The sequence below is a fragment of the Microtus pennsylvanicus genome, chromosome X, assembly GCF_037038515.1.
Source record: "Microtus pennsylvanicus isolate mMicPen1 chromosome X, mMicPen1.hap1, whole genome shotgun sequence".
Classification (NCBI taxonomy): domain Eukaryota; kingdom Metazoa; phylum Chordata; class Mammalia; order Rodentia; family Cricetidae; genus Microtus; species Microtus pennsylvanicus.
In genome coordinates, this window is record NC_134601.1 from 91283020 (window position 1) to 91306534 (window position 23515).

The 23515-nt window shown below is 39.3% G+C and overlaps 1 protein-coding gene across 12 annotated transcripts in view; it reads right to left on the bottom strand.

Moving 5' to 3' along the window:
- Heph (hephaestin) overlaps positions 1 to 23055 on the bottom strand; it is an 80971-nt gene extending 57916 nt beyond the window's left edge. For 2 of the 12 annotated variants that reach the window (XM_075958754.1, XM_075958752.1), the window contains exons 1-9: positions 22934 to 23017; positions 18920 to 19000; positions 18150 to 18353; positions 15957 to 16201; positions 12934 to 13146; positions 11970 to 12152; positions 10508 to 10762; positions 8571 to 8739; positions 46 to 182 (exon numbers count right to left, since the gene is read on the bottom strand). In XM_075958754.1, the coding sequence (XP_075814869.1) occupies positions 46 to 182; positions 8571 to 8739; positions 10508 to 10762; positions 11970 to 12152; positions 12934 to 13146; positions 15957 to 16201; positions 18150 to 18353; positions 18920 to 19000; positions 22934 to 23007 (1561 nt within the window). In that variant the 5' untranslated portion in view covers positions 23008 to 23017. Of the gene's footprint in view, positions 1 to 45; positions 183 to 8570; positions 8740 to 10507; positions 10763 to 11969; positions 12153 to 12933; positions 13147 to 15956; positions 16202 to 18149; positions 18354 to 18919; positions 19001 to 21013; positions 21100 to 21259; positions 21462 to 22933 lie in introns of all 12 variants that reach the window. The other 10 variants (XM_075958759.1, XM_075958760.1, XM_075958758.1 and 7 more) reach the window with 10 other exon arrangements.
- Positions 23056 to 23515: the final 460 nt, after the last annotated feature.

Sequence of the window (23515 nt, forward strand, 5' to 3'; positions counted from 1 at the left end):
CTTCTTGCCTCGGTTCATGAAGTCTTAGAGTTAAAGATTCCTCACCCAATATTCCAAGATGTGTTTCTTCCTCTTGATGTACCCTTTCCTGGAATGTCTCATCTTGGAAGGCTTCATATCGAACTTTCCAGTAAGTACCTCCGATTCGGCTAGAGCTCTTCTGGAAGTACTTATCTGGGCCACTGACATGTAAGAGGAGAAATGTTATATTATGAACTCAGTGAGTATCAAATAGACCCCCACCTCATCTTCCAGCACACAAACTTCTAGATCCTCTTGAACCACCTAGATAAATTCTGAGCCGTAAAGGCACCTTCTCTGGTGACAGCACCATTAAGTGGTATACAACTTCTGCTTGAACGTTTTCAAAGACAAAGACCTTATTTTCAGAGAAATTACTATAGTATATAATAATCGGACTTGTTATTTATAAGAAAGGTGAACTGTGACTGCTTCTAAGTTCCATATCCTGAGACTCGTTCAGTTCTCCAGAGTTACACAGACTGTATCTGTTCTTTTACTTTCCTTCATCTTTTTTTTTATGTTCACTTTTTCCCCTTTGGAGTCCACTGATTATCAAGAAAACCTAAGAAATGCAACAAAAGAGAAAGTCAATGTCCAAAGTCTAAGAGCCCAGGGCTGCTGAGAGCATAGGACATTTTACTGCCAGCTTTACACGGACTGCAGAAATTATGATCTTCACAGGGCATAGCTGCTGGCCTGTTGGGAACCCAGCCGAAAGGTGATAGTGGGGCAAAGAGGTGGCGCTAACTGCTGCAGCGCTGCATGATGACCGTATCACACAGGTTGGCTTCCTTCAGAGTCACTTTTTTCAGAGAGGGTAGTCATGAGAACAAAGCTGAAGGCAGCATGGCTGACCAAGAATCTACAAAGAAGACTTGGGTATTACTATTCATATGTTGTTAAACTTCCGCCACCACCTCCCACAATCAGCTAGCCAAACTTGGATATTCGTGGTCAACTCTGACTCTCTGACTAGTTTAGAAGAGTTCACTACGCCCTGTTTTTTTTTCTGTTTGCGTCACTGGAAGGCTGATATTCAGCACTGAGGCATATGAGAGGATATTCTGCTCCCCAGTTTCTGAGGATTCAGTAGAGTGTCTGAGGATTATCTCGGGCTTCCCAAAGTCCTGTACCAATAGTCTTCTACATCCAATTTTACTTGGCACCTCCTCTCCAGACAGTCTCCAGAAAGTGGGCACTGGATGGTTCCTGATAACTTTTATTCCTTTGGTAACTTCTGAGGTCACTATTTTTACATGATAAGTGGATTTTGTTTCAGAGCCGCAGCAGATGATCTAGGCTGGAACGCTGGTACCTTTCTCCTCAACACAGGTGGACTCTCTGGTGCTGCCCCAGGGGAATAGCCACGCACAGCAATATTGGCCATTTACTGCTCTCTTTAGGGAGCATGACCACTTGCTCCACAATTCCATGTCTGTATTTCTTGACATTTTTAAAGAGATCATCCACTAGCTCATTGGATCTTTTCTTCCTAGGAGGTCCAAAAGCTTGTTATCTGCTTCTGCCTGAACATCTAGCAAAGAACCCCTGTGGTCCTTATCTTGTCATGAATGAAGTCTCTGAAAATGTCACCCTATTATCACCTATTATCACCGGAACTTGTGCCTCTGGATGCCTAACCTTGGTTTGCCAGAAATATAGTCAAAATGTCCTTAGATCCTAAATGCTTTAAAAAAAAAAAAACCTCACTAACATAATCTCCAAGTCCTAGGCAGGCAGACAGGGGGAAGGAGCAGCAGAATCTAGCCTTCTCAGCACGAGAGACCCTCAAGAACTTCCCTATGCCCCCATGGATCCTGCCCTCATAAAGCCATCTTTACCCCACACATACTCCAAATTTCTCTAGACAAATGAAGGAACCGTCTCTTTATGGGATACATATTATTAGGAAATTGCCACATGTTCTTTAAGCTCATTGAAAAACTTGGCTCCGGAGGTGGGGTTTGCCCCTCCCGTTTCTGACCCAAGCAGGTTTTTCTTAAAAGTATCTTCCAAGACCACTTATCCAGGGACAAGTTGGTCTCCCAGCTTGTGAGAAAGTTCAATGAGAACAGCAAAACATGACAGGATTGAAAATACCATGCCCTTGAGAACAGAAGGAGAGCAAATTGTTAGAGTCAAAACGTCGTGTCCTTGAATGTAGCTAGGAGACAAATTATTCCCAAGTACCTTCCTAAAGCAAAAGATTCAGCTACTGCTTATCCTATGATATTAAAATATAACATGATATAAAAACTGGGAGCAACTAATTCAAGGTCTCGCTAAAGAGTCCTTGACCTGGGACCCTCTTTACTGGTCAGAGGCTCCATCTGACTGTTTTGGTTGCTAGGGTTTACCCAGTCAGTTTCTGTTGGATGGTATATATGTCTGATCTGATGCTCCACCATCTTTCTTCTGCTTATGGTTTGTTACTCTTTTATTCTTAGTTGTTGTGTGCTGAACAAGAGCCATTCATTCAAAACCAAATGCACAACTACCACGGACCATTCTCCAAATAGAGCACTCTCACTAGGCACATGTGAAACAATCTGGAAATCTGGTTGTTTGTTTGTTTGTTTGTTTGTTTTTAAAAAAGCAACTGCTACTTAAAGAAAGGAACGCTATCAAACTCTGTAGACAAAATCAGTATTTCTCTAATAGCCAAACCAGATAAAAGCACGAACACACACACACAAATATATATATATATATACATACATACATATACATATAGTATATAGTAATCTCATTGATAAGCATAGATGCCATATTTCTTAAAACATACAAATGAAATTCATGAATATACCAAATATGTCATTACCATGATCAACTTGACTTTATTCCAAGGATGCAGTGATGCTTCAATATATGCAAATTAACACATAAAAATCCCTAGTTTACCTATACACCAACAGTAAATATGCCAAAAAAGAAATCAGGAAAGCAATCCTATCCAAAATTGCCTCCAAAATTACTTTGAAATAAATGTAACCAAGAAAGAAAAACAACTTCTACAATGGAAACTTTTAAACACTCAACGAAGAAATTGAACAGGACGTTAGAAGATGGAAAGAAATCACATGTTCATGAACAGGAGGAATGAGTCCTAGGAAAATGGTTATGCTACCAAGGACAACTTAAAGATTCAATGGAGTGGTCATCAAAATTTTGTCACCTGCACAGATACAGAAAAAAAATCTTAAAATTCCTTTGAAAGTATGAATGATCCTAGATCCATCAAAGCAATGCTCAACACATACACACTCACACAATAATACTAGAGGTATTCACCATAACTGATTGCAAGTTACAATACAAGCCTATAGTAATAACAATAATTTCAAAACATGAATTTGAAAGCACAGGGACAGGTATGAGGGAGGATTTACAGGGAGGAAAAGGAAGGGAAATGATGTGATTATATTATAATTTCAAAAGGTAAAAACAAATTGAAAATAACCATCCAGTCATAAAAATAAACTGCAACAAATACTGGCATGTAGATAAATGGAGCAGAGTCAAAGACACTCATAGAAGCCCACCCACTCAGTTACAGCACCCTGAATTTTAACAAAGTTGTCACAACTACATGCTGTAGAAAAGACAGACTTTTCAACAAATAGTGCTAGCAAAATTGGAGGTTCACATGTAGAGGTTTGAAATTAGATTTCTATTTCTCACCCTGCACAAAAATCAACTCCAAACGGATCAAAGATCTTAATGGAAGACCTGAATTGCTGAACTGCTAGAGGGTAAAGAAAGGAAAATAATAAAGCTGGGTAGCCACAGATAATGGCTTTCTGAGGACCGGAGTAATTCAGAAAATAAGGCTGACACTGAGAAATGAAAACACATGAAATTAAACAGAAAAATTTGGTGCAGCAATAGAAACAGATAACCAAGTGAAGATAAACCCTGCATGATGGGAGAGAGTCTTTGCTAGCGGATGTTTGACAGAGAGTAATATCTATAATAAACTCCAAACTCCCATAAAACACTGAAATGTCAGGCAGCCCCATCAATAAGTGAGGTAATACGATGAAGAGACAAGTTCTTTTTTTAAAAAAATTATTTTGTATGTGTTGTGTTGTATGTGCATACAAGGCTTGCATATAAGTATATAAGCGCATTGCCCATATGTGTACATAAAAAGTCCAGAGGAGAAGAGTGTCTTCCTCTCTTGTTCTCTCACCTTACTGCCTTGAGATAGTATCTCGCTTGCCCCTTTACTAGGCTTGATGGCTTTTGGGATCCACTGTCTCTACTCCCCATTGTTGGGTTTTATAAGCATGGGTAGCTATGCCCAGCTTTTCATGAAGGTGACAGGGATTCAAACTCAAGTCCTCATGTTTTCAGAGCAAACCCTATTCCCAGTTGAGCCAACTACCCAAAACCTGAACAAACAATCCTTAAAAGACGAATACAAATGGCCAATATACACATATAAAAGATACGCTTGTCAATCATCTCAGAAATATAATTCAAAACTACACTGAGTTTCCATCTTACCTCTGGTAGTATATCAGTCACCAAGACAAGAAATAACAATAAATGTTGACTCGGGTGTGGACACAAGGAAATTTTTAAACACTGTAGGTTGGAATGTAAACCAGTCAAGTCAATATGGAAATCAGTATGGAGGATTCTCACAAAAAAAAAAAAAAGAAAAAGCAAGGAAGGAAGGAAGGAAGGAAGGAAGGAAGGAAGGAAGGAAGGAAGGAAGGAAGAAAACATCATCACATAGAAACAGATCTATCGTATAGCCCAGGCGCACCATGGCTGGGTATTTACACAAAGGACTATAAATCAGCATATCACAGAGATACTTGCTCATCAGTGTGTACTGAAGCATTATACACAATAGCTAAGCTATGGAACCTACTTAGGTGCCCAACAACACAGAAATTGATAAGAAAAATATGCTTTGTATAGAATTTTTACAGCCACAATACAGAATAAAATTATACTAATTGCAGAAAAATTTATTCAACCAGAGATAATGATATTAATCAAATTAAGCTACTTAAACAAAAACACATATATATTTTCTATCATCTGTGGTTCCTAGATTTTATAGTCACTTAAAATTACATGCATATATGTCAGAAAAGTAGATTCAGGAATAAATGGAATTAATTGTTCACAGAAATAAATGATAATAACAGGAAGAGGAAGTTTGAGAAGAGGGAGGTTGGGGAAGAACAAGGTTGGAGTCATGTACCTAACATTTTTCCTGTAAGGAAAAATCAAAACGCAAAATATAAAAGAAAGGCCACTGCTATTACTGACAATATGTTCTATAAATTTATACTGTGATTCCTTCTGATATTTATTTTCCAATAAACAAGCCAAAACATTCGGAATGACTTTCTAATTAGCAACTATTCAACGCCTTACTGCCTGAGGTGCCACAGGAAAAGGGAGTATCAGTCTAACAGGCAGCCAGATTCTACTTGTAGCGGCACCAACTACGGCTGCCTTGAGAAACAAAGATTACAACTGCTTGATTGTCTTGGCTCCTGGCGGTACCGTTCTAGCCAAGACTGTCTGAAGTAGTTCGTGCCAGACTTTTTGCAATCAGATGTCTTGATAAAACATTTCCACCTTATTCAAATGGGTAACCCTTTCTGTGGGGTGGGGCAGTACTATGACTGATCTAAACTACAGCCTAACTGACTGGGATTGTTGTAAAAATGAATAGTTGAGATTGACAAATCAAATTACTATGATTTGATCCAAATAACCCTTCTCAAACTAGAGAATCAGGCAGCCTAGGCTTACTCAGAAAGGCAGCTAGAAGACACTATACTGTGCTTTCTCGTCTATATTGTAGCATTGGCTCCAGTAAACCTTGCTCTCAAGTTGTCTTTTTACCTATTCTTTTCTTGTATGGTCTGAACTAACGTGAAGAGCTGGTAGCGGCAGTAGTCTAAACAAACAAGTTTCTATTCCTTGAGATAAACATTGATACCATAGGCCCCATGCTAACCCATGTACTGTCTGGTTGTTTGGTAGTTGAACAAGTTCTTGCCTTCAACAGTAACTTGATCTCAGATTAATGATTGACAGCTGAAGAATCTACACTGTACAGCTTGAATGCAATACCATCCAGTGCCGCCTGTGAGCACTGTACAGACACAGCATTGCCCAGGACCACCTTTACTTCCAATATTGCTTCTGATCTGTTACTGAGTCCCTGTAGACCATCTCAGCATGCGTTTCCTAGCCCCAGGCTTCCAAATACAAACTGTTGCTGCTTTCATTGCTGCTTGATAGCTGAAGAACTGGCAGGCTTGAAGGCAGTGCAGAAGTTGGTGCCGTATTTCTAGGCAGAGTTCCAAATAGAACTGCTTGCAAACAGTACCTAGTTTAGGAGCCCAGGGCCAGAATTCCCAATACAGAGCACTAGGAAATGCCATTTGAGAGCTGAAGAAATGGCATTTGTGGAGGCCTCACATCTGCACAGCGGCAGTACTCAAAGGCCTGAACCCACACAGCAGTGGCAATATAACAGCTGCAGAATATCTGCCAATTCCCATAGGTTCCTATAAATCAGCAAGGATTCTGCTTTCAGTGAGGAGATCCCCTATCCCTAAATGATCCAAACCATGCCCCATGTCCAGTTTCTGAACAACACTGACTCCGAAGCATCAGCAGGTGCCCCAGGCGCATCATGACTCCAGCATACATAGATTGACAGCCCAAGCTTTTGCAGAGAACAATGACAGCTGAAGAACTTAATGAATGGCTTGAAAGGAGCCAGTTTGGAAAGAAGACGGGGAGTGAAAGCAGAAAGACTGCAAGAGCAGGCTGAAAAGAGCCAGAAGAAAAACTCTTTAGTCCCTGGTTACCAATAGAGCTCCAACGAGCTCCTAAATCTTCAGGGTCAAGAGCTTCAGATTCCAGAGTAAGAAACATAAATTTCGCTGTTGCCAAAATCCAAGAATCCATATACTCTTGTGCAACTAAGTACCCCATTGTTAAATCCAGCATAAAGACTACAATATAAGAGGGCGATGCTTCTGTTGCTTCCCTCTGCCTGCTGCCATCACTTGCTGCTGTCAAACACTGGAGAAAAAAAAACACCAAAAGATGCTAGAGCCTAGCATTTGAAATTTTCTTGCCTGTCTGTGATTTCTACGCAAGTAGAGTAAAAGAATTCCAAGCCAGCTGCTGCAATTTACACTCCAGTCAACCCAGTCTAATCTCTACAATACTCCCTTATTTCTATTCTAAATTATCCTCAGGTATTCTGATGTGGGATTCCTCTCTGTATGCTATGAATATCTTATATGACCATTGGTTAATAAAGAAGCTGGGTTGGCCTATGTCAGGGCAGAATATAGGTAGGCGAAAAAACTAAACTGGATACAGAAAGAAAGGAGGCAGAGTCAAGCAGAAGTCATCTAGCTGCCCGAAGAAGAAGGATGCCGGTAAGCTACAGCCTTGTGGCGATACACAGATTAATAGAAATGGGTTCATTTAAGATGGAAGAGTTAGCTAGGCATACAACTGAGCCATACACCAAACAGTGTTGTAATTAGTATAGCTTTGTGTGATTATTTGGGTCTGGGTGGCCAGGAAATGAAAAGTAGTCTCCTATTATAATATCCTATCTTTTATTCTCATTTATCAAGAATATCTTTAGATGGATACACAAGTGCATGTTTTCAGGCCCCAGATGCATGTAGTCCTAGCTAGTACAGAACCTGAGATGGGATGATCACTCCAGCCCAGGAGTTAAAGGCTAGCCAGAGAAACATAATTAGAACCATCATTATTAAAATAAAATAAAAATCCTTCACTCTAACATGAAAAACCATGAAGTAGGTAAACCTAAATGGAGCTTTTAGATGGTGCTCCAGAAGGCCAGTGTCAGCTTTTAAGGTTTCCCTATATTCAATCCATTTCTTACCGAAAGAATGGTATCCAAGTATCTTCCCATGTCTTGCCCTAGTCATCTACCAAGTCCCACCTCTGGGAAAGAACCTGCCTTGCTGAATGACCCGATAAATTGGAAACTTAAGGTCTGGCAACTGAGTTGAGACCTAACCGTCTGCTCTAACAGTTGTAAATGTGGCTCAAAGGAAAGGAAACTGGATTAGTTCCTACAAAAGGATGGACGCGGATTCTCCACAAACAGTCTCTTTTTGTTCTGATATTTCTCAGGGTGTTTGTTTTTAAATATCCATGCTCAATTGTTTTCTTCAGAACAGAATAACAAAGAGAGGAGCGAGGGGTCAAATGATTGATAAAAATAAATAAAAGTCACATCATTTAAGGAGGAACTGGTCCCACTGGTCCCTGCTAAACATGGCCACATACTCAGCAGTAACAACCTCAAATCCTATTGAAATATTAATTGAGTATATGATGCAGCCTTGCAAAAGGCTTGCTACGTATTGCAAGCAAGAGAACCACAAGAAATTAAATGATAATGGCAATTCTATCTAGGCAATTGTGACCTTCCAAGTAAAGAGAGATTTCAAGAAGGCATATAACAAGTGTTTGGGCAGGAGTGCATATGGGATCCCTCTGTCTCTTACCTTCCTGGCTCTCGCAAACTCTTCCCAGTTCTACCATCACGCCCTCGTGGGCCATAGTCCCATTGAATCTCATGGGCCTCAATGAAGTATTGACGAACTTTGCCTGTGAGTTGCTCCACAGGTGAGTCCATGGAGCAAGAGTCGACCTTATAGAGAGCTTGCATGCCACCTGAAAAAAAGAAAAAAAAAACACATCTTTTCATTTCTACTGCTAAGGTTCACACTCAGAATGGACTTTTCCTTGTTTTATCTCCTCCAATCCTCTTCTAATTTCTTAACCTCTATCTCCAAATAAGGTACTTTTCCTGACACAAGAGCTTGGCAAAAGATCCATGGTGCAGCAACATCATAAAGACTCAAATCAGGAGACCCAAGTTTAAGCCAACTATGCATTGCTATCTATAAGGCTTTAGGCTTGCACACAACTTTTATAAATGAAGAGAAGAAGAAAGTCTGCCTCGGAGTGTTTCGAGTGATGTGGACATTGGGACTTTGGATTAGAAAAGCAGTTGAACTCATTAAGTGGAACTTAAGGGGTCATCCTAATAGGAACACGGAGGGCTGAGGTACTGAGAGTGATTTGAACTGTGGGGGCCTGGCTCAAGAGGTATCAGAGGAGAAGAATATTAGTATATGGTTGAGAGACTATTCCTGTGATATTCTGGCAAAACCGAAAATTGGTGAAGATGTAATTGAAAAAGGGGTTCATGTTCTAGCCCCAGAGAGCAACAGAACTTGGCAGCTTTGGACACATGGTTGTGGCTTTAGAGTCAAGGACAGAAGAAAGGGACTATGGAATCTTTCTCCATGACTAAGGAAAGTCACTGAGGTCAGGTGTGATTCAAGGATATCCTTGCATGGAGGCCTAGAGAGGCCATTGTGTGAAGCTGTGAAGATGAAGCCTGAATTGCCTTGGGAACTTCAAGATGCTGAAGATGCCAGAGTTGCGGGATACTTGCCAAGAAGAGCTGCTAACAGGGAGTGGTAAGAGCCTAAGAGAGACAAGTGTGTGGCAGTCATCAAAGCTGAAAGGAGCTGGAAATCTGAAGAACACTCGATATCGAACATGGAGATGCAGAATTTAAAGTTTGCCCAGCTAGATTTCAGTCTTGCTCTGGTCCAGTATTTCCTCACTATGCTCCCTTCCCCCGTTTTGGAATGGTAATATATATCCTGTGCCATTGTATGTTAGAAGCATGTGATCTGCTTTTTTTTCTTTTTATTTTCTAGGCAATTAAAGTTAAGAGATTACCAGAAGTCTCAGAAGAGTCTGCACATTGAACTTTCTCAGGGATAAAACTGTTACAGAATACAGGAACTTTTGAAGTTGTAATAAATGCATTTTGCATTATGATATAGTTATATGCCTATGGGGGGGGCAGGGAGTGGAGTGTGGTAGTCTGAATAAAAATGGACCCCACAGTCCTGTAGGAAAGTAGCACTATTAGGAAGTGTAGCCTTGTTGGAGCAGGTGTGACTTTGTTGGAGGGAGTGTGGGGCTCACTAATATTCAATCCGGGCTTTGTGTGACTGTCACTTCATGCTGCCTGCGGATAGAAATGTAGAACTCTTAGCTACCTCTACAGCACCATGTCTGCCTGCATGCCAACATGTTTCCTACCATGATGATAATGGACTAAACCAAACCTCTGAATTTATGCCAGGCCCCAATTAAATGTTTTCTTTTGTAAAAAGTCTCTGTGGTCATGATGTTTCTTCACAGCAATAAAACCCTAACTGAGACAGGAAGATTAAACCCAAAAATTGTTTCTAAATTTACCCAGCACATTAATGGCAGAGTCAAGAAAACTGACTTCATTCCAGTTATTTACATCAAGAAGCCTGGAAGACAGATGGCTCCAAGCTAGAAGCCCCACTTCCTACTGACCATTAACTACACTACATGTATTCCAAGGGTGAGAAATACTAGACCTTACTTTTCAAGTGGCTGTTCACTTCACAGCTAATTAACCAGGTTCCAGATTTCTGGGGCACCATCTCAGCAGTCACAAAGGTGGCTGGAAAAATGTGAGCAACATCAGTGCGGTGTCCACGGACGGTCAGTAGCTGTCCGTGGAAGAAAGCTGTGTGGACATCTATTTCATTGCCCATGCCAAACAGGTGCCAGGCTACATGCTTCTGCGCACACATGTTCAATTCTGGTAAGTTCCCAAAGACAAAGCCATTGATTGCTGCAAAAAAAATTTCAGAAATTAGGAAAATACAGATAAATGGGAAAAGCCTTACCATCTGACAAAAAGAATAGATAACGTTCAAATGAAATTTTAAAGAGCACACTGCACTGAACATATGCCTTATTTCATTAAAATTTTACAAACAGTTAAAAATAATCATTAGTCTAAATCAAAAAATTGAGAAAACCAAGACATAAAGAATTGAAGATACTTCTATGTAAGAACTACAGATCTATTAGGTAAATAAAATCAATATTCTAAATCCAGTGATCTGACAAAGTTCTGTGAGATGTTTTTTCCAAGCCATTCTTTTTTTTTCTAGCCAGTTTCCTTCTGAAATTTCCACAGTACACTGTTACATTACCTGACTATCATGGCCGTTGTAATCTATTTTTGTCAAACTCAAGATACATTTTAACTACCTAATCCTTCCTTTACATCTCTCCACTAAGATTTCAGCTCCTTTAAGGCTTTGAGTGTATCCCCATAACCAAAGTAGCAAATCATTTCCTTCACTAACAAAAACAAAGTCAGGCTATTTCTATTCCTAAAATCAGTTCTCTGTACATTTATTTATCTTCAATCAGTATAACTAGTTCCTTTAGAGACATTAGCCAGTTATCTATTGAATTCCAGATGTGCTCATCTCTGTGATTTCCCCAAATATGGGAAACTCAATGGCATAATTTTTGGAGAACTGCATTCATGCTCTCCCCTAATTTAAAAAAAAATAGATATAAGCCAAAAGTAGAATATAAGGAAGATACTTTGAAGGTAGTAGCTTTTCTCCAGAAAATAGATAATTCTGCCATCTTGCATCCTTTTAAAATCAAGGCAATATTAATTACTATATCAGTGGGCAACTCATTTAGGTGACTAAGCATATCATGTATGATTCAGAATCAATAATCCTGTCTATTCTACATTATGAGAAAGATATTCTTAATGGCAAGGGTACAGCCTGCATAACTGGAGAGATCAGATATGAGATATGAATTTGCCATTTTTGATCCATAATAATAGGATCCTCAATATCTTAAAGACAAAAGAAAATCCACATACCCCTGGTCTTTCCACCTACTCTTGGTCTTGGTGAGTATTAAAAGGACAACATATATGAATGAGCCCAACAAATACTAGGCCTAGCAGACACGCTACGTAAGATTCTCCATTGTCACAATGCAGCTACTTCCTCCTAGCTCACCATGCATCCTATTGCTTTCTTGAAAGTCTTCATCTTCTTTGTCCACTGAGGTGGGATCAGAACAGTAAGCAGCAATGTTGTCGTCGAGGTACCAGCTAAGGTTCTCATCTATCACGCTGAAGAGGAGGAAGAAATTATGGTCCACATCCTTCCTCTGAGGTGGGGAGTTACCATCCAGGGTCCCTGGGCAAACATAAGAAATTATCCTTCATAATACGTTACGAGGGGTTCTCATAAGAAAAAAATAAGAAAGGAGGGGAGAGGACCCTAGAGGTCTGTCAACAATAGAAAAGGGTTCTGAGCTCCTTTTCATTTCAAAGCTTGCCAGACGAACCTGTGACACAAAGGAAGAAAATACAGGTCCCAGAATAATTCCCTCCCAGCACCCTTATTGCTTAGTGCTTAAACCTAACCCAGTTCTTTTGATCCCTTGGTCTTCAGACCTGACTACTCTTTGGGAATAAGCCATTTCAAATCAAGCAGCTGCATCCTGGCGGCTGCATTTTCCATCTGATTCAACCTAAGCTCTTCTTAGTTACCTTACTCAAATGTGAGGTGGCTGCCAGCAACACTAACTTGAATTTTAAAAGTGAAATAGAAAATAACAGAAAAGTAGTTTGGTGAGTGGTTTTTTTTTTTTTTTTTTTTTTTTTTTGCAGAGGGGATGGTAGGGTTTGGACAGGGTTTCTCTGTAGCTTTGGAGCCTGTCCTGGAACTAGCTCTTTTTGACTAGGCTGGCCTCGAACTCAGAGATCCTCCTGCCTCTGTCTCTCAAGTGCTGGAATTAAAGGTGTGTAACACCACCACTTGGGTTAGTCAGTGTTTTTTAAAAGTAATGAAATAGACACAGCAGAAGAAAGAGAGTTTGACAGACTAATAAATGGGAACCACTCAGGTTGCTTCTCAATATGATCTTGATTTAACTATCTCATTGCATCTTATGGCTGGTTGTTTGGGTAAGTACCACTTTTACAGGTGATAAGGGGTCCAATGAGACCAGTTGCAATGTCTCGTGGAGCATCTACATGAGAATGGTAAATCCAAGTGAGGCATGCTGGATCTGCATCAGTGGGTGCATGGCCTTCTGGAATAGTCCAGTTGTATACATGGTAGCCTCCAGGGGGAACAGAATCATCAGCTTTCAGAGACCCAGAAGAACCATCTGGATATAGTGAGCCTGCAAAACAAAAATGTGCATGTCTACTACCAGGGTGAGCAAGATTGTAGCAGTTATAGAATGAAAGAGAAGGCATTAATCAGTGAGATCACTCATCAGGTATAGGAACTTATAGAGCAAGCTTGGTGGCCTGAGTTCAATCCCAAGGATCCATGTAAAGCCATAAGGAATAAACAAATTCCACAAAGTTGTTCTCAACATGCATACTGCAGCATTCACATGCTCCCCCTGACACATATATCATATACACATACACAATGATAATAAATTTTGTTGGGAAATCCAAAATATGTGGGATACTTAGGTTAAGTCTAAGGTTCAGTACTATGGTTTTCCAAACCTCAGCACTCACATGGCAAAAGAGAGAAGCAACTATAAGTTATGCACTACTTCTGGTATTAAAAAAATCTTTCTACACGCTCTTCCCTACACATTCCTGAGCCCTGGGAGAAGAGACACAACATAGATATTCCAATTAGGACATTCCTCAGTTCTTAATACTCTACATATTGATCAGTAGTGGGTCTCTGTATTAATAGCCATCTACTACAAAAAGAAGCTGCTTTGATGATTCTAGAGATATTTCCTGGGTCTAAGAGGGAAGATGCATGCATAAACCCACAGTTTATGGCAGGAACTGCATGCACACGACCTGCAAAAGATTGAGCCAAGCAAAATCCAAGCACAAAGCGGGGAGTGAATCAAGAAGTTTTCCCTTATTTGCTGCTGGATGTGGCCCTTGCGAGCCTATCCATGCACACACTGGCAGCACTAAGGGAGGGCTGAAAAAGAGTGCATAAAGTTGTGAAGAGGGAATAGTGCTACAAGGACAGGGAAGATACAGGAGGAGAGGGTTTGGGGGAGGGGGATCTGAATTTGATAATTTACTTTTAAATATTAAAATTAAGTAAAACTAATTAAAAGAGTTTTGAGATACATAGAAATCACTTGGAAAGAACTATAGGCAGAAAAAGTCATGTTTAACTTAAATGATGTGAAGGCAAAGACAAAAGCAGACCTTCTTTCCAAGCTCCCCTGGCAGTACAGTTAGTTCTAGTAACACTCAGGAGTTGGAGGGTCTCTAGTTAAAACACTAGCCTGGGGTATATAAGGAGACCCCACCTGAGAGTAAGGGAAGTCCTTGATTTCATGCCCTCACTTTGAAATACAAAGAGAGCACAGTCACACTTTAACGTAACGCCATGACCAGTGGGCTTATTTTCTCATTTTAGAGAATATAAAACAGTGAGTAATTTGATTTATTTACATTAAAAAAAATCTATCTCTTCTAACAAACATTGGTTGTTTGATGCTGGGTTTCACCAGACATCCCAAAGTACCTTGGAAACCAATTTCCTCCTGCCTCTGCCTCCTAAGTGCTGAAATCCTTGGTATGTATAACCATATTACTATTTACTACCTTATGATTTACAAAGTGTATTGCTACATATATCTTAAGAACACCATAATTTATTCCTTTTATTTGTGACATTAAACTTCCAGTAATCTTTCCCCATTCTTATCTTTTCTTTGCCCCACCCTCTGGTAATGGCTATTTTCATGTCAACTTCTATGATAACAACTACTTTAGATTCCAAAAAATAATCAAATCCTATAGTATTTATCTTCCTGTAGCTGATGTAGTTCACTCAATGTAGTGCCCTTCCAGGTTATTCTATGTTGTAATAAAACAAAATATTTATTTCTCTCTAAGAGTGAATACCATTCAGATACATACACATACACACACACATATGTATATATATATATGTGTGTGTGTGTGTGTGTGTGTGTGTGTGTGTGTGTGATTTTCATATTCAAGTATAATATATAATATATAACATTCATATTTATTTTTGCAACTCTGGGGATGGGACCCAGGGCCTTGCAAATTATGCCTCATATCTTCAGTTCTATATACCATTTTCTTTGTTCATTCATCTGTATATGGACATTTGGGATAAGTATATAATCTCGCTGTTGTGCATAGTGCTACAATAATCACGGGAATATATGTCTCTTTAACATGGTGCTATCATTTTCCTTTTGGACATACACCTAGTAATGGGATTCCTGGGCGGTAACATAGTTCTAATTTTAGGAGTTGAAGATTGGTACATGATAGCTATATTAATTTACCTTCCTATATACAGTAAAAAAGAGTTCCTTCCCTGTGCATCCTCATCCCAAACCAGAGCTACTGACTTTCATTTTCTCACTAACTACAATATCTATTTTAAGCCATTGTGCTTTGACAGTTAGAAGATGCCAAAGAATAAACTGGACATACTCTTTAAAATAACTCTTTAAAAATAACAGATCTTCTGGAAGATTCTGGAATCAGAATAGCACTCCATTACTTTCACAGAACTTTTCTTTCAAAAGTGTACTCAAATATTTAGTAGAAATGGAATCCCAAGAGTTCCTTGCAATAAAACAGGGAGTGTGTCATCATACTCCTCATGTAGAATCTCAAGCCCAGAGAACTGCAATGTCTTGTCCAAGTTACCCAGCGTATGTATCGGTACACAGCCATGTTCGCTCTAAGTAAAGTTTTGCTGTGGCAAAACAGTAAGTAAGAAAAAAAAACTATATTGGACTGGGCATGATAGCATCGAAGCACTCAGGAAACTTAGGAAGGAGAATCATGAGTTCTAAACCATCCTCAGCCACAGACCAACATTCTGTTCCAAAGACCAAGAAAATGGAGAGAAAGGTAATTCTTGTTTTAAAGTCCTCTATCTCAGGTGGCAGTAAAGGAAAAGTGATACTTTGTAGAAAAGGAAGAGAGGAAAGGTAGACTGCTTTACCTTCTGAGTCCTTCTCATAGAAAACTCCATGAGGGTGAATAGTATAAGGCCGACTTGCAAAGTTCTTCAGGTGGATTCGCATGACATCCCCCACCTCAGCCTGTAACAGTGGTCCTAGGAAGCCCAACCAGGCAGGCTTGGCTACTTCAACAGTGTATGTGCCGTCACTGTATTCCTTATAGACAGTCTTCTTGTAACTACTCCCTATCCTGTCTTTGCCAGACTTTAGGAAGCTGGAAGCCACTCTGAGAAAATGCAAGACAGAATTACAACTTTTCTACCATCTTCAAGCAACTGGAAGCTTCTTTCCTAGAGAATGCTGACAAAAGAAAAGAGGAATTGGATTGCACTTGTGAAAAAGCCATGTGAAGTAGAAAGTTGAGTCATATGAAAATGCTGGAATCTGACCAAATTTCAACACACAAAGAGTCACTTTTACATGGTGCGAACAAGAGTACATTGACAAGGAGACAAATGACTGCAGGATGACTTTTTTTAAGTGACAACTCCTCATTCATGCAACCCTTAGTGTTGTGCAGCTATAGAGAGAGCAGAATATCATAGCGGTTATGACCATAGGCTTTGGATATTTTGTATTAAATATCAGCTGCTCCATTTTCATAGTATTGGAACATTCAACAGGCTACCTTAGCTTCTAGGTACATTATTTCACCATCTTCCAAAAGAATATTATTGAAGGATCTGACTTTCAAAGTTGTTATAGTGACAGAAAATTATATTTATATGTCTGCGGTCTTAAAATGTGTGGTTAGCATGTACAACACCTTGGATTTGAATCTCAGAAGTGGAGGGGGAAAAAGTAATTGAAAACTTTAGGAATTTTTAGAGAAGTACCTGGGAAATTGCAGAAGCTCAATGTTATTACTCCAAATTATTAAGATGAGTGGCTAACGGTTGCTCTTTTAAAAAGAATTTCAATACAAGAGTTATGACGCCAAAGTTGAATGAATGGTTTGAGTCAAACAACAGCTTATGCTAGCCATAGATCTCAGTTGTAAAACACTTGCCTACAATATATTAGGTCCTAGGATTGATGCCTGCACTACAAACCAGAAAGAGAAAAGCCGAGTTGTGAGTACCGCAAGATGAAAACTGCTGAGCTTCGGAGAGATAAGATGAACCACCATTGTAAAAGATGCTTCCATACGTTCATTTGCTGTCTTTAACTTTTGCTGAAGCATCAACCAATATGTAAGATCAACCTTCCCATTGTTTGGGAGCTTGAGGCTGGACAAATGCCGTGAGTTCAAACATGGCAAGAGTTATGTAGTGAGCTCCAGAACAGCTTGTGGCATAGTAAAAGTAAGATCTTGTCTCAGAAAAAAAAATGAGAAAGAGAGAGGAGGGAAGGGAGATGAGAGAAAGAGAGAAGATAGAGGATGCAGGGAGTGAAAAATAGAAGAGAAAAGAAAAGAGAAAAAGAAAGTTTAATCCTGTGAGGGGTACAGTGGTAAAAACAGAATCTACTTTATAGAGATTAGAATCCTAGCACCTCCATCTACTGGCTATAGGATTTGGATTGGTTACTTGACTTCCATGAGCCTGTTTTCTCATCTATAAAATCAAGATTGCCGATAGTTAAATGTTGCTCTGTGGTAGAGTTCAAGATCATGGGTTCTATCCTCATACCACAATATTGACAATATTCATTCTTCCTAGGGGTTTTTCAGAATTGAATGATGTATTTGTAGGTGTCTAGTATGTCATCTCTCCTAAAGCTCTTGTCTATGAACTATGTGTTACTATTGTCTCCTTGCTTATAAGATGTTTTCACACATCTAGAATTCGGGTAGCTCAACCAGACTACAGAGCATGGTTCCACTTCACGTGTCTCAGAAATACTCCATACATTTAATTTTAAAACGATAAACCAAACAACTGTTAAGAGATGAGCATTATGAATCCCATTTTAAACAAAAAGGAATATGGACACTTATCTTCAGAAATCTAAAAATGCTGTAGTGTTTCATTGCTGAAAAGCAAACTTGGGATGGGATGTTGGGTCCCAACCCAACTTTCTTTCCATGAAAGCTGTTGTTGCATGTATGGTCCAAAGATATTGGAAGCTGGCTGTTATCATACCCTGAGAAAGTACCCTCAAAAGACTACCTATTGGCCTCAAGAATATCCTCTTTTATCTCTACTTCTAATAATACATAAGATAAAACCTACATGTCATCGTTCAGAGGCTGGTTTGTGATGACATTTCTTCCTTTGGGAGCATAGTCCCACGTCACATTTTCAATGGCCAGGTAGTAATCTCGAATGGCCCCATCAGTTGGTAGAAGCCACAAGGAGTTCATGAACAGTAAAATCCAGAGGAAATGGCCTGGAGTCATGGCCCACACTACTCGGAGAAACCAGGAATGGAATCTGCTGGTATGAAAAAAAAAAGATAAAAGAGGACAAAGAAATTTTGCATGTATCTGGGAAACTGTAGAGGCAAGGAACATATGAAATGGCTGAAAACAACAAAACTCAATTAACCCAGGTGGTTTTTTTTAACCTCACTAGACTCTTTTCAGTCCAACAAATATTCAGTGGCCTCGATACATAGGTTGTTAGAGAACAAAGTTAAAAATTCACCTATACTACTAATCATGCATTGCTTCCTTCAGAAGAGAAACCTCAATTCTGTTCTTTCAGCAGTATGGACGCGAGAATGTACTTTGACCCTTGAATCAGGAAACAGTCATCGGAATCATGATTAGACTATACTGACTGACTTGGTACCTTAATCAAGTCAGTAATTCTTCCTTTGCCTGTTTTCCCTTAAGCAAAAAGTGACTCATAGTTGCTACTTCCCATAATCAATAAATTATATTTAGAAACACATGAGAAATCATCAAAAGACATTTGCTGGAATATTCATAGACCCAAAATGAGAACTGCCAAAATGCCAATCAATATTAAAATGGCTGAGTAAATTGCATTTTACTTACACAATGGAACTCAGAATGGCAGTCATAATGAACAAGCTATGACTATGCACGGAACGATGGGCAGAGGTGGTAAATGCAACTCTAAAGAAAGAAACAAATCAAAAGAAGCATACATGCTACATGATTTTACCAGGTAAAGGGCAAATTACAGCAAACAAATCCTTGCTACAAGACGTAAGGGTGGAGGTGAAAAAAGAGCTCAGATCTTTACTACTTGCACACTGTCCAATGGTCCCTGAGTTCCATCTCTAACACTATAAAAAGAAATGAAGATAACGTTCACCCTTGAAGCAAACATCAGTGACTATGAAGGGAAGAGTCATGTTCTGTTTCTTTATATTCAATTTATATAAATGTGTTCAGTTTCTGACAATATTCTGAGCAATACAGAATTTATAGACATTTTCATATGTTTCATTTTGGGTGTTAAAAAGGGTAAAAAAGATAGAACAAAACTAAATGAAAACATCAGAGGGAAGTAGTTAGAACATCTTAGAGTCTCAGCTGGTTTCCAATGCTGTATATAAATTCATTTCACAGGTTCCATCCTGAGTCACTGCCATACCCAGACTTCCAGCTTCTTATTTCAATGTTTTAAGCAAGAAGGTTAGAATTCTTTTGAACCAGGGAGGGAGGCTCTAAGTCATACCAAATATAGATCAAAACCAGAAACATAAGCACACATTTGCACGCATGGCTTTACTTAAAATCACAAATGCACGTATTTACATCCACGTACAGTCATACTGTCAACATAGAGACAGCATCACCATCAGAACAACAACAACAATAATAAGCAAGTGTCTATTGTGTCAGTTGTGTGCTCATTCTAAACATTTAACATAAATGAAATACTTTATGCCTGACAACCACCCTATGAAGTGATGTCATTATTCCCCATGGTATAGTGGAGGAATTAGAGAACAGAGACGTAATATGTCCAAGGCCACCTTAGTTAACAAATGTTAGAGTTGGGATTTAATTCCAGGAAATATGACTCCACCACCTAGGATGCTGGCACAAAACAAACTTGCACACTCACTTGCATGCACACTGAAAGTGTGCATATCCTCACAGCCACAGCTATGTCTAGAAAAACTGCACGCAGTCTACAATATGCAATTTCATGTGGCTATGTTTACTTTAGAAAAAGAGAGATAATCATAATAATGAAACTATGTTTCACCAAGATATGACTAAACACAAAACACCATGTTGAGTGCCTTAAACAAACTGTTTCACTAAATATTCAACTCAAGCAAAAGTAATAGAGATTATTACCCCAAACTAGAAACCCAGTCTCTACTGGGTGTGGTAGTGCATGACTAATTTCAGCACTCAGGAGATTGAGGCAGGAGGATTACATGTTCGAGCCCAGCCTGCGCTACATACAGAGAAGAAACTCTGTAAACTTAATGAACTGTTTAATTAATTAACTCAAGCCTTAGTACCACAAAAAAAAATTAAAAAGATGGCTAGATTCACACATGGATAGAAAGGAATCAGATATTTATCCTAAGTAGGCCCAGAACTTACTCTGATTAAAATCAAACTTAAAGATTTTTAAAAAATAAACTCTCAGGCTCTTCAGTACATAGCAACTGTGTAAGAATTAATCACCAATCTCCATATTATGTTTGGCAGAAAGCCCTAGATGGAAAGACAGGCCTGTTTGGGGCATACTTCTGGCAGAAACCTGGCTGCCCCACTGATTGATGATAATATAACCTGATCATTATTTAACAGCTATGATCTTGCTTCCTCGTGGGTAAAGTGAATTTATTATCAGCCTTGGAAGAATAAATCCGAAATTTCACCTAAAAGAACCTTAGTAATATCAGTGTTTCGAAGACAGGAGATAGTTCCTACTATAAGCTTTTCCTTCCCTCTCCTGGCTAGCTTGCTAATATATCCTTGCAATATATCCTTCCTAAGACATTGCCTTTATTTACCACATTGGACTATAAAATCCTTGAGAGTAGATGGAAAGTAATACAGGTGTCTGTGTATCTACTGTCAGGTGAGGTACAGAAGGCCCATTGGTCACGCAACTACTAAAGTGAAAGAAAGAGGAATAGGCATGGGTGTTCCCACCTGTTTGCTCCAGTCTAGTTTCTAGCACTAGCTTGAACAGTGACTTCAAGCAAGTTTCTTTATCTTAATGAGCCCCAGTTTCTCATCTATAAAACAGGGAAAGACACAGAGCTAAACTATACAGTACTTACATTGTAGAAGTTACGGAAATGTTATAATCTAATGGAAAACACATATGCATAACTATGACAATTGTGGCATTTAAAAACTTCTCAAAGACTCGTTTCTCTCACATGATGCCAATACTCACATTTCCTGATGAAACAAGGTACCGTCACATGTACCTACATACAATACTACGCATGGACATACAGTTAGCCATCCCTTAGGACCCTCACACTGGAAGGAGAAGCCTTTGTTCAATGGACGCCTGATTGTAACCTGGACCTCGTTCACACTTCCTCCTCAAGGGTTACCATCAAGGCAGCTGTGCCTTCAGCTTATTTACCTAGAGAGAAAACAGTTCCAGGTAAGGGCTCCATGATTGCAGTCTCACCTGATAGTCTTGGAAATGTCTGGAGAGGCTTAGTGCAGACCATTAGCACAGAATTAATAAGCAGTCAAGTTTGAAAATGGTGACTAAGATCCCATAGTCTAGATAATATAGAACCTAGCAGTACCTATGTGCTCTTTGTATCTGCAGCCTTATTTCTCCTAGTCCTGTAAGATATGGATTGCTTTCCATGTTTTCTATACAGCGCAGAGGCTTTGGCGTCATACCTCTTAAACAAAGCCTGGGGTCACCATAGTCTTCATCTTTAATACTATTTGTTGCCTCAGAGTCGTGAAGATTAAATACATAATAACAATCTATACCTGTATATAGTGCAAATAAGTGCTGCTAATTATGAAAAAATAGTGGCTATTATCATTAAAACCGAGGAAGTAGATTTGAACATATAACCAACCACTATCACAAAGCTTTATCTGTTTTGATTTTGTTGTTGGTTTGTCTCCTTATTTTTCTTTCAGGTTCTGGGAATCAAACCCAAGTCATTTCACAAGCAAGGAAAGTACTCCCAGTCCAAACCTTATAATTTTTTGGATAATGACAGATATATATATATATATATATATATATATATATATATATATATATATATACATACATTGTTCACATCAGTAATACATTCAATGTACAGAAGCATTCTTACAGTGGTATAAAATGCACGCATTCCAAGCTGACAGGTTCTTCTCAGAAGAAACTTGATTTAATGTGAACTAGACCTTGGGCCAGTTATGGTGACACACACCTATAATTCTAGTACTCGTGGAGGTGATGGGTGAGGCAGGAAGATCAAGAGTTCAAAAGCCAGTCTGGGCTGTATGGTAAGTTCTAAGTTAACCTGCTGTCTCTAGCTCTGTTTCTCAGTCTCTGTGTCTGTCTGTCTGTCTGTCTGTCTGTCTGTCTGTCTGTCTGTCTGTCTCTCTCTCTCTCTCTCTCTCTCTCTCTCTCTCTCTGTGTGTGTGTGTGTGTGTGTGTATGGAAGCAGAATTTAGCATCAGATAAATTTAGTTGTGAGTACTATGTGTTTTGTGTTTAAATAAGATAAGTGGATATAGAATCTGGAACTTATCAAGCATCTTGTAAGGACTAGTTTCTCTTCCTTTAAATTACTGACTTCCTATCTTTCTGCCTTGAGACTGAGCTTGGCATCGCCGTTGTCATTTATGTTGTTTACTTTGGTTTTTATCATACACTTTAAGGGCAGAGGAAAGGAAGAACCCATAAACTTACTTGGACATTTCATGATAAATGTGGAAAGTATCCAAGCACCAATAAAAAGAGAGAGAGGAAGAGAGACAGAAAGAGAGAGAGAATCACTTCCCTATTCACTGTTTATTCATTATGTGACACTGGAAAGCTATGCAGCGTCCTGAGCCTAAGATCCTCGTTTCTTAAATAGTGAAAATCTATACCTTGGGCCTCTCAGTGGTTTCCTATGAAGACCAAATGAGATGAAAGACATGAAATCTCCGTGGAAACTTTTCATCAGGTCTGTGACATGGGTCTTGCTGCTGGGCCTGCAGAGAACAGCCAAACCTGTGTAGGAAAAGGAAAAGAAGAAATGAGATGAATAAGGTGAGCATGAGAGCTGGGTAAAAGCAAAGAGGAAGTCTCTTTAAGAAGAAAGTAAGAGCCACTCAGAGGAAAAAAAGCTAAGGGCACTTTCTGGGCTACTTGGAATTCAGTATAATTTAATTGATGTACACTGACATCTCGCTTCAACCAGAGTAGAAAGTGAAGCCTCTCCTTCCTCTCAGTTACCATGGTCCCCTGGCCTAGCCCTTAGCAACCATGGCAATTTGCATCAAGGTTTTCCCTAGAATTTGCAAGTTGCTTTTTTACTGTGATAATGCTTTCTTCTCTCCCTGTAGTCTTGTCTCAGTTAACTAGACTGGGTTTAAAAGGTTCAGCCTAAATTTTAAGAAGTCACTAAACTGCCTCCAGTCTCTCTGAGCAGCCTTCCTAAGATCCGCCTGTCAAGATTCTCCTTTTGG